The sequence below is a fragment of the Ictidomys tridecemlineatus genome, chromosome 5 (assembly GCF_052094955.1).
Source record: "Ictidomys tridecemlineatus isolate mIctTri1 chromosome 5, mIctTri1.hap1, whole genome shotgun sequence".
NCBI classification, from domain to species: Eukaryota; Metazoa; Chordata; class Mammalia; order Rodentia; family Sciuridae; genus Ictidomys; species Ictidomys tridecemlineatus.
The window spans coordinates 30,528,888-30,541,126 of NC_135481.1; the positions used below are offsets into that span (position 1 = coordinate 30,528,888).

At 32.5% G+C, this 12,239-nt stretch overlaps 1 protein-coding gene across 1 annotated transcript in view; it reads right to left on the bottom strand.

Moving 5' to 3' along the window:
• Ap4e1 (adaptor related protein complex 4 subunit epsilon 1) overlaps positions 1 to 12,239 on the bottom strand; it is a 62,457-nt gene that overhangs the window by 20,531 nt on the left and 29,687 nt on the right. Inside the window, exons 11-15 of the mRNA XM_078049621.1 lie at positions 9,130 to 9,269; positions 7,914 to 8,026; positions 7,704 to 7,822; positions 4,584 to 4,886; positions 2,732 to 2,846 (exon numbers count right to left, since the gene is read on the bottom strand). Of these exons, the coding sequence (XP_077905747.1) occupies positions 2,732 to 2,846; positions 4,584 to 4,886; positions 7,704 to 7,822; positions 7,914 to 8,026; positions 9,130 to 9,269 (790 nt within the window). The remainder of the gene's footprint in view (positions 1 to 2,731; positions 2,847 to 4,583; positions 4,887 to 7,703; positions 7,823 to 7,913; positions 8,027 to 9,129; positions 9,270 to 12,239) is intronic.

Consider the following 12,239-nt stretch of genomic DNA (forward strand, 5'->3'; position numbering starts at 1 on the left):
ATAGCCAATTTTCTTTTCTATAATAGTCTAAGCTCATGGAATTTCAATTTTGTGTTAAGAAACTTTTGAAAAACAGATTTGGAAGATGCTAATTTGAGAGCTTACTCTCACTTATAATGATGATTCTATGGGGAAAAAATTACTTGAGAAAGGACTGCATCAGCTTGGAGAATTCAGGACTATCTATTATATTTGCATTAGCTATTTAACTTATTTTAAGGAAGAAACAAGCAGTGTCAAGAATTAGTTTTCCCATTCTACCTCCCCTTCCCTACCCGACTCTTGACTTCAGTAATGATGACTGATGACTCCCAGATATATGAAAATAAAGAAACTGAGCAAAAACTGGATCATGTCTCCACCGTGGAACTCCAAGAGACTTTCACTCTATGTCCTAGATGTCATGGATCTTTATGTGAAGTATATAGATTGGGCAATTGTAATTCAAAACTTTACCCCCCCATATATTCTATTAATACATAAGGAGTTACTAAGGAAAGAAACTGCTTGAATATTCTAGGCCATTAGCTATTACTAAATAACACATCAAATGCCTCAGAAGATCAGGATTGCAGTGAATCTGCAAATCACTTTGAGTAGTATGAACTTTTAACATGAACTTTCCAGTCCATGAACAAAGGATGTCTTTCTATTTATTTGTGTTGTTTGATTTATCATTAATGTTTTATAGTTTTTCGTATACAATCTTTTATGTCCTTTAGTTTATTCCTAGGTATTTTATCTTTTGGGGGGGGGGGTACTATGAATAAAGCTACTTTCCTAATTTCCCTTTCAAATTAGTGTAGTACACAGAAGTGCAACTGATTTTTGTATATTGATTTTGTATCATGCAACTTTCCTGTATTTGTTTATTAGTACTAAGATTTTCTTTATGGAAACTTCAGGGTTTCAAGATCCCATTGTCTGAGAATACGGTCAATTTTACTTCTTCCTTTCCAAATTGGATTTATTTCCTTCCTTCAAACCACCCTCCCTCCCTTCCTTTCTCCCTCCTTCTCCCCCTTCTTCCCTTCTTTCCTTCTTCTCCCCTCCACTCTTTCTCATTTCCTATATAGCTAGGATTCCTAATACTATCTTAACTAGACATAAGGAAAATGGACATCCTTGCCTTATTCCTGATTTTAAAGGAAAAGCTTAATTAATGTTAGCTATGTGATTTTCATATATGGCCTTTATTATACTGAGGTGTTTTCTTCTATTTCTAGTTTATTGCAAGTTTTTATCATGAAAGAGTGGTGAATTTTGACAATTGCCTTTCCTATGTCTATTGAAACAATCATGTGACTTTTATCCTTTACTCTGTGAATATAGTATATCTTATTAATTGATTTTGCATACCAGTGAGATTTCCTACTTAGCTGTGGTATATGATCCTTTAATATATTGCTGGATTTGGTGTGCTAGTATTTTGTTTAGGATTTCTGCACCTATATTCATAAAGAATATTGGCCTATTGTTTTCCTTTTTTGTGGCATCTTTGTCTGGCTTTGGTATCAGGGTAATGTTGGTCTCATAAAGGGAGTTTTGAAGGGTTTCCTCCTCTTCTAATTTTTAGAAGAGTTTGAGAAAATTGTCCTTAATTATTCTTTAAATGTTTGGTAGAACTTATCAGTGAAGTAAATAATCAAACCAATCTTGAGAAAGTAGTATAAAGCTGGAGGTGTCACATAGCCTGACTTGAAAATCTATTGCCAAACTACAATACTCAAAATGATATTGCACTAGAATAAAGAAAGACATATAGAACATACAAAGGAATATTTTTTAAGCCTTAAAAAAAGAAGGAAATTCTGCAATGTATAACATGGAGTATATTATCTTAAGGAAATAAGCTAGTTACAGAAAGACATACACTGTATGATTTCACTTATATATAGGGTATCAAATTCATAGACCTGAAGAATGAAATAGTGGGGAGGAGAAAATGAAGAGTTACTAATCAACAGGTATAAATTACAGTAAAGCAAGATGAATATGCACTAGAGATCTGCTGTACAATACTGTTTCTATAAGGCAACAATAGTGTATTGCACACTTAAAAATTAGGAGAGATTTCATGTTGTGTTCTTACCTCAAAAAAATAACATGAAAATAGACTTTTAAAAATTAAAGCCTTAAGACTTAAAAATGGCTTACTACAGAGACACAGCCACATCAATGTTTATAGCAGCACAATTCACAATAGCTAAACTGTGGAACCAACCCAGATGCCCCTCAGTTGATGAATGGATTAAAAAATGTGGCATATATACACAATAGAATATTACTCAACAATAAAAGAAAATAAGATCATGGCATTTGCAGGTAAATGTTAAGTGAAGTTAGCCAATCCCAAAAAAACAAATGCCGAATGTTTTCTCTACTAATGTTTTCCATACTAATCAGGGTTTTTTCCTGAAACTTTCACAGATTGCTCACACTAATGTGTCAGCTATCCAGGACAGTGACCAGTATAATTTCACCTTTCAGTTCTTTGAAAATTCCAGAATGGTGGTCACACCTTGGGCATTTCTATATATGGATCTTGTAGTTTTGATCTGAGCTTTGTGACTTGATTTTTGAGTTCTGAAAACCAGGTGGGGTAAACAAATCACAACAGATTTAAAGAAGGATAATAAAAAGTAAATATCCCTTGTTCTTTAATACCAATTACATTAAAAAATTTAGATCTCTACAAGCTAGCATGTTATAAACTCATGAAAAAAATCACCTTTTTCCTGAGAAAGCTTTTCCTCTTGGCGCTGGTGATGAGGTTTATAAGGTGCTGCCCCCTGACTGAGTCCTTCAGCCACAAAACCATCGAGAAAAGATAAGGAAGCATCTACCTACATAAAAATTTAGTCAAAATTAGGAATTACAAAATTTACTCTAAACAGTATATTGACATAAATAATTTTAGCACATCCTAAAAATATTTAAGCTAAAAACAGAAGCTTTAATTCTAAAAATGCTACCCAATTCTCTCACTTTCTGAAATATATCATCAGATCACCTAGCTATGAATCAACTTAAAACATTTGCAGTTATTATCAATTTTACTGCATAGCAGAATATTTTTGAATATCTAATATGTATAATATCTAATATGTATAATATCAACTGCTATGATTAAGACAAAGGAAGACAGAGTTTCAAACCTTCAGAGGATCTATAACCTATAAGAAGAGACAGACATCCCTGGTATGAGTTAGAGTAACTGCCAGGGACTAAAATCAATAGTGTTGGCAGAGCCTTCTGGATCCTCCAGGGGAGAATCCATTCCTTGTCTCTCTGAGTTTTTCTCTAGACTGCCTGTATTCCTTGGCTTGAGGCCACATCGTTCCAATATTTGCTTCTATTACTACTTTGCCTTCTCTAACCCTTGTGATTACATTACAACATGACTACCTCAATAACCTAGGATAACCTTCCTGTCACAAAATACTTAATTTTATAACATTTACAACATTTTAACAATTAAGGTAAGACATATAGTTTCCTAGGATTAAAACATGAACTTCATTGGGGGCCTTTAATCAGTCTCCCCACAGTGAAGAAATTTTAAAGATGACCAAAGTGAAGGTAAAGGGATGAGAAAAAGAATTGACAGAAATAACCACTGATTTGCTTCTCCTGACTTAAAGCTTAATGTACAAGTGGCACCTCACACTCTGAATTTGGAAAGGTTTAGTTTCACTGAAATTCTTCAGAGATGGGGGTGTTGTTATCTTTTATTGGGGGAAAAGAAAAGTGTAGCTACACATAATGAAATACTATGGATAGCATATTCATTCATCATTTAATGAGAGTATCTAGAATGCCTAATAAATGCTAAAGAAAGGCCTTTGTTTTTCAGATGCTATGGAAAAACATTAAAAATGTTCAAAATTAAAATGATATAAAAACCTGAGTCAAAATTAGTGGGAATATTAGTGAGGATAGGCATATCCTCTTCTCTTTCTCAATTATATGACAGCTAATGCACCAAAACTTAACAAATCTGGCTTCCTTTTAGAAATTTTCTGCTTTACACCAATCTGAAGGAAGGGATAATATGAATTAAGAAGGTGAACAGTAACTGACAACTAGAGATTGAAAGGTGTGGCAGGTCAAAGTAGATGAGAAAAGTAAAGGTGATCAGGTTCCAAAGCAGTATTTAGATAGGAAATGAACAAAATGAAATTAAGAATCACTTTTTCTTTTTTTTTAATAATCTCAAAGAAAAGAGCATGACTAAAATGACCTATAGAATTTCAAAGGAGATAAAAATAAAGGAAATTCATGAAATATTATATATTAGAAGAGTCTGTCACAGGATATAAATATTTTTACTACCATTCTTCAGAAGAGATACTCTTTTCTTCCTGACAATTTAGAATCTACACTAAATGGAAGTTCTCAAATTCTCTCCCCTACTAATGTGAGAAAACTACAACCTTCATTCTGAATGCTACAGAAAATTATATTTTGATATATTCCATATATATATATATATATATATATATATATATATATATCTCACAAATGCAAAAATTACTGTTTAGACAACACAATTTTTAAAAGATCAAACACAGATGTCTTACCACCATTTCTTCACAACTCTTATCAACTGGAAACAAACTCTTCATAAGTTCTATATTTTCATGCAAATATTTTAATTCAAATGCATGCTGTCTCATACAAGTATCCAAAGATATGGTAAATTCCTGGATTAACCTCTCAACTAGATTAGAAGAATGTGCTTGGGGTGTCAACTTGATCACAGCAGCAAACAGCCAGGCTTTTGTTTCTGAAGAAATGGAGTCATTCATAAGTAACTTGTAAAGCCTAGTTATAACATCCTCTGGCTTTTCCTTTTCTAAGAGGTAGGAATACTCTCCTAACACCTATGGATAAAACAAAGATTACATACACAGATACCAAGTTATACAGTAATACACATGCAGGAACCTAAAACAAAGTGAATTTAATCTAGATTAAACATACTTTCATGGTGAAAGAATTACTAAAGAAACCATTGTAGTTTTTCGGTTCAAAATTTTTAAAAATACCAAGAATTATATGCTCAATACAAAAGAACTGAACTCAATACAAAAATATTTTCCACATCCTTGTCATTAACAATATATAAGATACTTTTGTAACATGATTTTCTTCTGAACTTTCAGAGTTAGTCGCCAGTTTCTACAAGCACTTTCCTATAAAAATTTAAATCAGTGGTTCTTACATACTAATATGCATGAGAGTCACCTGAGATATTTCATAAAATACAGATTCCCAGTCTATCCTCAGATATTCTAATTTAGAATGGCTGTGGTGAGGATCAAGGGTATATATTCGGACAAGTATTGGCAATTTTGATATAGATGGTCCACAGAACAGACTTTGAGGAACACTGATCTATGTTACATATCCTTTTTCTTTTCTTACATCTAACTTACTCAGGTGACACTGTTATATGAACCACAAAATGATAATTCAGGGAATAAAAGATCTTTCCTAAATGATATTTTGGAACTTTTTGGTTTTGGTACCAGGGATTGAACCCAGGGGCACCTTTACTACTGAACCATATCCCCATCCCTTTTTATTTTATTTTAAGACAGGTTCTCATTAAGTTGCTTAGTGCCTCACTAAATTGCTGAGGCTGGCTTTGAACTTGCAATACTCTGCCTCAGCCACTCAAGTCACTAGGATTATAGGCATGGGCCACTGAGCTCAGTTCTTCAAATTTCTAAAGAAAAATTAACAGCAATTCTACACATTTTATACACCTTAATACCAAAACCAAATAGAATACCAAAAAAGAATATAGAAAACAACAGACTAATATACCTCATAAACATAGATACAAAAATTCTAACAAGCTCTCAAAGAATCTATAATTTAAAAAACTGCTAGAACACTAAACGAGTGCAACCAAAAGATCAAAATATGAAAAATCTGTATATATCAGCAACAAACACATGGAAACCAAAATTTAAAATATCATACATTTAAAAGTGCTCTAAAGAAAATGAACCAAGTGTAGAAACATGTATAAGAATTACATGGTATAAGAAGAAATTAGACAATCTAAATAAAGTGACATGCTATGTTCATGGAGGAAAAAAAAATTAATGATCACCAAATATATTCATTAATTCAAGGATTATGAGTAAAATAAATAAGATCCATTATCCTGTATAATTAATCTCATTCTTAAGAAACTCATATAGAATTTTTAGAAGTAAACTGTCATGCTATCTGCAATTCAATTTTTTAAATTTTTTTATTTGTTCTTTTTAGTTGTACATGACAGTGGAATGACATATCATACATACATGGAGTATAATTTCCCATTTTTGTGGTTGTACATGATGTGGAGTTACACTGGTCATGTATTTATATATGAACATAGGAAAGTTATGTCTAATTCATTCTACTGTCTTTCCTATTCCCATTCCCCCTACCTTCTCCCCACTGCCCTCTGTCCAATCTGGTAAACCTCCATCCCCCCTCCCCACATTGTGAGTCAGCATACATACATCAGAGAGAACATCTGACCTTTAGTTTGGGGGGGATTGGCTTATTTCACTTAGCATGACAGTCTCTAGTTCCATCCATTTACTAGCAAATGCCATAATTTTGTTCTTCTTTATGGCTAATATTCCATTGTGTATATGTACCATAGTTCCTTTATCCATTCATCTGTTGAAGGGTACCTAGGTTGGTTCCATAGCCTAGCTATTGTGAATCAAGCAACACTGATGTGGCCACATCACTATAATATGCTGATTTTAAGTCTTTGGGTATATACCGAGGAGTAGGATAACTGAGTCAAATGATGGTTCCATTCCAATTTTTCTAAGGTATCTCCATACTGCTTTCCAGAGTGGTTGCACCAATTTGCATTCCCACCTGCCAACGTATAAGTGTACCTTTTCCCTCACATTCTTACCAACATTCATTGTTACTTGTACTCTTGATACCTGCCATTCTGACTGAAGTGAGATAAAATCTCAGTGTAATTTTAATTTGCATTTCTCTAAGGCAATTCAATTTTAAATGGCTCAGTAAACACACTGTATACAGGCAGACTGACCTAGATATAAAAATAGATGCAGTTGTAGTAAAGCAAATATAGTTAAGAACGTTAACTGGGAAGCTAAATTTCAACTTTCCCACAGATGAGAAAATAAACTATGATATTATAAATCTGTGGGTGTTTTTTAAATTTTATTTTATTGTTTCTTCTTAGTAATACATAACAGTAGAATAAAGAAAGAAAGAATGACTTTACAACATTCGCCAGTAAATGGAGAAAATCATGCTAAGCGAAATAAGGCAATCCCAAAAAAACCAAAGGTTGAATAAATCTGTTTTTATAAACCACTAAATTTGTGGTAACATTGTTATATAGTTACAGAAAGCTAATATATAAAAGATATGTAAGTATTCACATATTCAAAAAACATACTGTTTACATAAAAAACATACTGTAAACACAGATATCTCAACAACCACCATATTTAGAAGACCAAACAAGTAAGATGGCAGAGAGAAAGAAGAGATAAATAAATAGTTAACTGATAGATGGTAACTTGGGGAAAAAAAAAAAGATATCTGAAGCAATTAGCTGAGTAGAACTGAATGATTTCTGGGGGAAAATATGGTAATATTTGGGTTTTATAAAAATGTATTATATAACGTAAATTGCTCACCCAACTCATAACTTGAAGAAATCTCTGTGGATAAAATGCATTTTCCATATCTAGTAAAGTAAGATAAGACTGAACTGCATAAAGCCTCAAGTGCTGATCTTCTGTTTCATCATCAAAACCTACAAAGAAATTGATATACCATTTTAATTTCCACTAAATTCCCTAATGACTCTGTAATGAAAAACATTTAATTTTAAAATCTTTATCAACCTTCTGCTAGCAGTCTCAGGAAGTTATTGGGAATATCAGGATGCATTACATCTCCTCCCACTGAAAACACAGCATTCATTGTTTGAATAAACCATGCATTATCAGGAGCATATGTGTCCACAGTGTTAAGAACAAGTATACTTTCAAACTGAAATTATCTTTCTGTAGCAATCTTTTTTACCAGAAACAAAAACAAACAAACAAAAGACCAGTTTATCTTTATCTTTAACCTCTGCTATAAATGTTCTATGTCCCAACTTTTATGTAAAATGTCTGCTCAATAAAGTCTATTTAATAAACTGCATTTATTTTATCTAGCACTAGGCTTACACATAATAGGTACTCAATAAGTAAATGAAAGAAATGAACTAGCTAACTAGGAACAAATAAATAAAGGAAAGTCATGCACACTTCAGAGAGGTTAAATGTTGTGAAGTGTCTACTTGAATAATTTATTTAACTTCTTTTCTAATATGTTCCTCATCAGTTCTAAAATTCTAGCATTCTGCTGCTGGCCAGTGCTATATCACTGTCTGTATTAAACTACACTTAAACAACTTCCAAGATAATTTAATTAGCATTATTCATTATTTCTCCCTTAGAATAACAGATATCTTTAAAAGAATGCAATATCCTCATGACTTACAAAGTTCCTCTGACTTTTAAAAAAGGATTGGAAAAAAAAAGTAAATTATGAGTTTTCAACTACTTTATTGTGACAATTCCCAATGTAAACAGTACCATAAAAATGCATTTTTGAATCCTGACCCTCCACTTTATCCTCTCCTAACCCAAAACAAGAACTTTTACTTAGAAAAAGAAGCTCAGTAAAAAGTCAAAGATAAGAAAAGACTGAATGATAAATCATCATGAGAGAAAGAGAGAGAATGAGAAGAGACAGAGAGAAAGAAAAAGAAAAACAAGGGAAAAGAGAGAGAAAGAACAAACATACAAACGAATGAACAAACGAGATAGTGGCTCCTATGTTTTCCTGCTCAAAATACTAACCACCTAAATAAAAGAAACCAGGGAAAAAGCCATCCTCCAAGAAGTCTACATAAATTCCTAACTAGACAATGACAGACTTAAGCATCAAGAATGCAAGTTATTGGTGGGTCTCTGACCTCAACTTGCCAAAATCATATATATACCGATCATTTTAAAGTTACTTCATAACTAAAGGTATTTTATGACTCCTGATCCAAACAAAGGATATTTCTCAGCCAGCTCAGCTATTTTGCCAACCAAATTGACAATGATATACTCTTCTTTGCTTTGATGTAAATATTCAAGCATCTTCTGGACAATAACTGTTACATTCTGTGCATTTGTAATTCTGTAAAGAAGTTCCAGAGTCTATTTAAGGAAGAGAAATAAAAACAATATTACAAAACTATGCATGATAACATTAATAAACATAATATTTTTTATTAAATAGTTGATTATTCCACTTTTATATAGATCTACTATTGACAATCAGTTAACAGATGATCAAGAAATACAAATTTTAACTAAAAAAAAAGCTTAAGTAAAAATTAGCTGGGTGTGGTGGCACATGCCTCAACTCCCAACTACTTGGAAGGCTGAGGCTGAGTTGCATATTTGAGGTCAGCCTGGGCAACTTATCAAGAGCTTGCCTCAAAAATCAAATAATATGTTTTGAACAACCAATAAAAAAAAAAAAGAAAAAAAATCAAATAATAAAAGAGTGATGGGGAGCAGGGGGATGCAACTCAGTGAGTGTGTTTGCCTGGCATGCATAAGGTCCTAGCTCAATTCCCAGTACTACCAAAAAAAAAAGTAAAATTATATTGTCAAAAAGTAAACTGTGATCAATCTCAAAATGTAAATATTTTCTATTGAGATAATTGAGATATGACATTTCTATGATAGAAAATGCAAAAACTAAAAAGTTAAAAGGTTTGTAATATATTTTCTAAAACTGTAACAGCTCTTAAATGTTAAATGTACATTACTTATGTATATGGCTGTATGCGTAGGCACACATGTATCTATAGAGTGTGTGTGTGTGTGTGTGTTTATAAATTCAGTGTCACAAACTATTCAGCACTACTCAAACAACAAAAAACAGCACTTAAATGCATTTGGCAGTTGAGGGCAAACGGTCTCTAATGGATAGACAAAGACTGATAGTTCAACTGGTTCAAATGTAGCAAGGCTTACATTCAGAATCTCAAATACAAAGGAAGAATTTTTTAATTTTATTGGTGGGATTCATTATGGTGTATTAATATATGTACATAGGAAAATTATTTTGGATTCATTCCATTGTCTTTCCTTTTCCTGTCCCCCCCCTCTTCCCTTCATTCCCCTTTGTCTAATCTATTGAATATCTATTCTTCCCCACTCCCCTCTTATTGTGAGTTAGCGTCCACATATCAGCAAAAACATTAACCTTTAGCTTTTGGGGATTGGCTTATTTCATTTAACATGATAGTCTTGAGAACACCCGTTTATTTGCAAATGTCATTCTAAAGAAGAACTATATCCCATTTGGCTAGCTTTCTAAGTCCCTAAATTAAGATTCTAAAACATAACTCCCAGAAATCAGTGAGTCCAATCAATATGTCCAAAGGCAATACTGAGAAAGCATCATTTCCTGGTGTTTTAGGGCCAAAAATATTATCTACAAAAGAATTTCCATCTATCCTAGTTATCAAACATGTTAAAATATCTTTAGGGCTCTTTCTGATTTTTCAATCCTTACAGCCAGGATTTCTAGTACAAATGATAATACATTTTGAAATGTATTCTAAGTTGTTTTAGTTAATGCCTAATTCCATTTAAAATCTATAAACATATAGTTCTCCATTATCAATAGCTCTCACTCTATTAAACTGTTTCAGATATGCTCTCTGTGGATTCCAAACTGTATGTTTTATGTTATTAAATAATCTACACTTAATTTCTTTTTTACTCTAAGACTTTAATTTGGCATTTCCAATCTGGAAAGGAGTACTATGTGAGAAATTATATGGCTGGAGGTTTTTTTCTGTTTATCCTTGATAACTCATTCTTGCCTTTTTTCTCCCTATGGGAAGAAAAATAATAAAACCATGTGAAAAGGAATCCCTTCTCATATAACAGATCACTCCATACCCAAAAAACAAAGCTCTTGCCATGTCACTATTAACAGAAGTTAAAAGTAACAAAGGCATTGTGAAGAAAGTACAACAATACCCTCTGTGGGTAACCACTGATACTCAATATCTTCTCCAAAGAATTTGAACTACTCTCCTCACTGCAAGCAATTGATCAAACAGATTAGACCTGGTAATTTTGAAAGTTGCCTATTTTCTAAGTCTCATTTCTAAATGAGAGTCCAATAATTGCATATATTAATAAGAAAACTATAAGTCAGCCCTGTTCAACTAAACCCCATTAGTAGTTAATTACACAAAGAAAACACATGTTATATATCTGGTATAGCAGAAGGACTGTATAATTATTTTTTTATTTTGTTGTCCCTGGAGCCTTTTCATTTTTCTACAATGCCTGCAAGCAGAAATTTGTACATCTGCAAACTTCCCAGATTCATTCAAGGGAGGTGACAGGTAACAATTTTCAGATGACTAAAAATATGAATATGCCAGGCACGATGGCACACACCTGTAATCCCAGAGGCTCAGGAGACTGAGGCAGGAGGATAATGACTTCAAAGCCAGCCTCTGTAAAAAGTGAGATGCTAAGCAACTCAGTGAAACCTTGTTTCTAAATAAAATACAAAATAGAACTGGGGATGTGGCTCAGTGGTTGAGTGCCCCTGAGTTCAATACTTGCTACCCTCCCCCCAAAAAAAGAATAAATATATTTGTTTCACATGTTAATATATACTTATGTACGAATAAGAGGATAAACTTCTCAATATTTTTGTTTCAAAATGCCTTTTAAAATTAAAAATTCATAATTTTTTAAAATTACAATTGTTAAGTACAATATAGTATTCATCTAATAAGCTCTATTGTTATCTTGAGAGATAACAATAGAGCTTATTAGATGAAAGTTTAGTATATTCTATTTTTTTAACCTTTATTATTTTTAAGATCAAAATAAAACTTTGCATTCTTAACTCTTTTGTGGAGTTAAATAGCCTTTTAAATGAAGACACTCTTTGAAATGAAGCTACAGAGTGATTTCTCTACATGAGAATTAATAGAAATATTTATACTGACACCCAATGGAACACTGAAATAATTTTACAAAAGGAAAGAATTGAAACAGAACTAAGTACATAAACATTTATTCCCAGATGTGGAAGCTAGAGAGAAAAAAGCGGGGGGGAACAATCTCATGAAAACAGAAGGG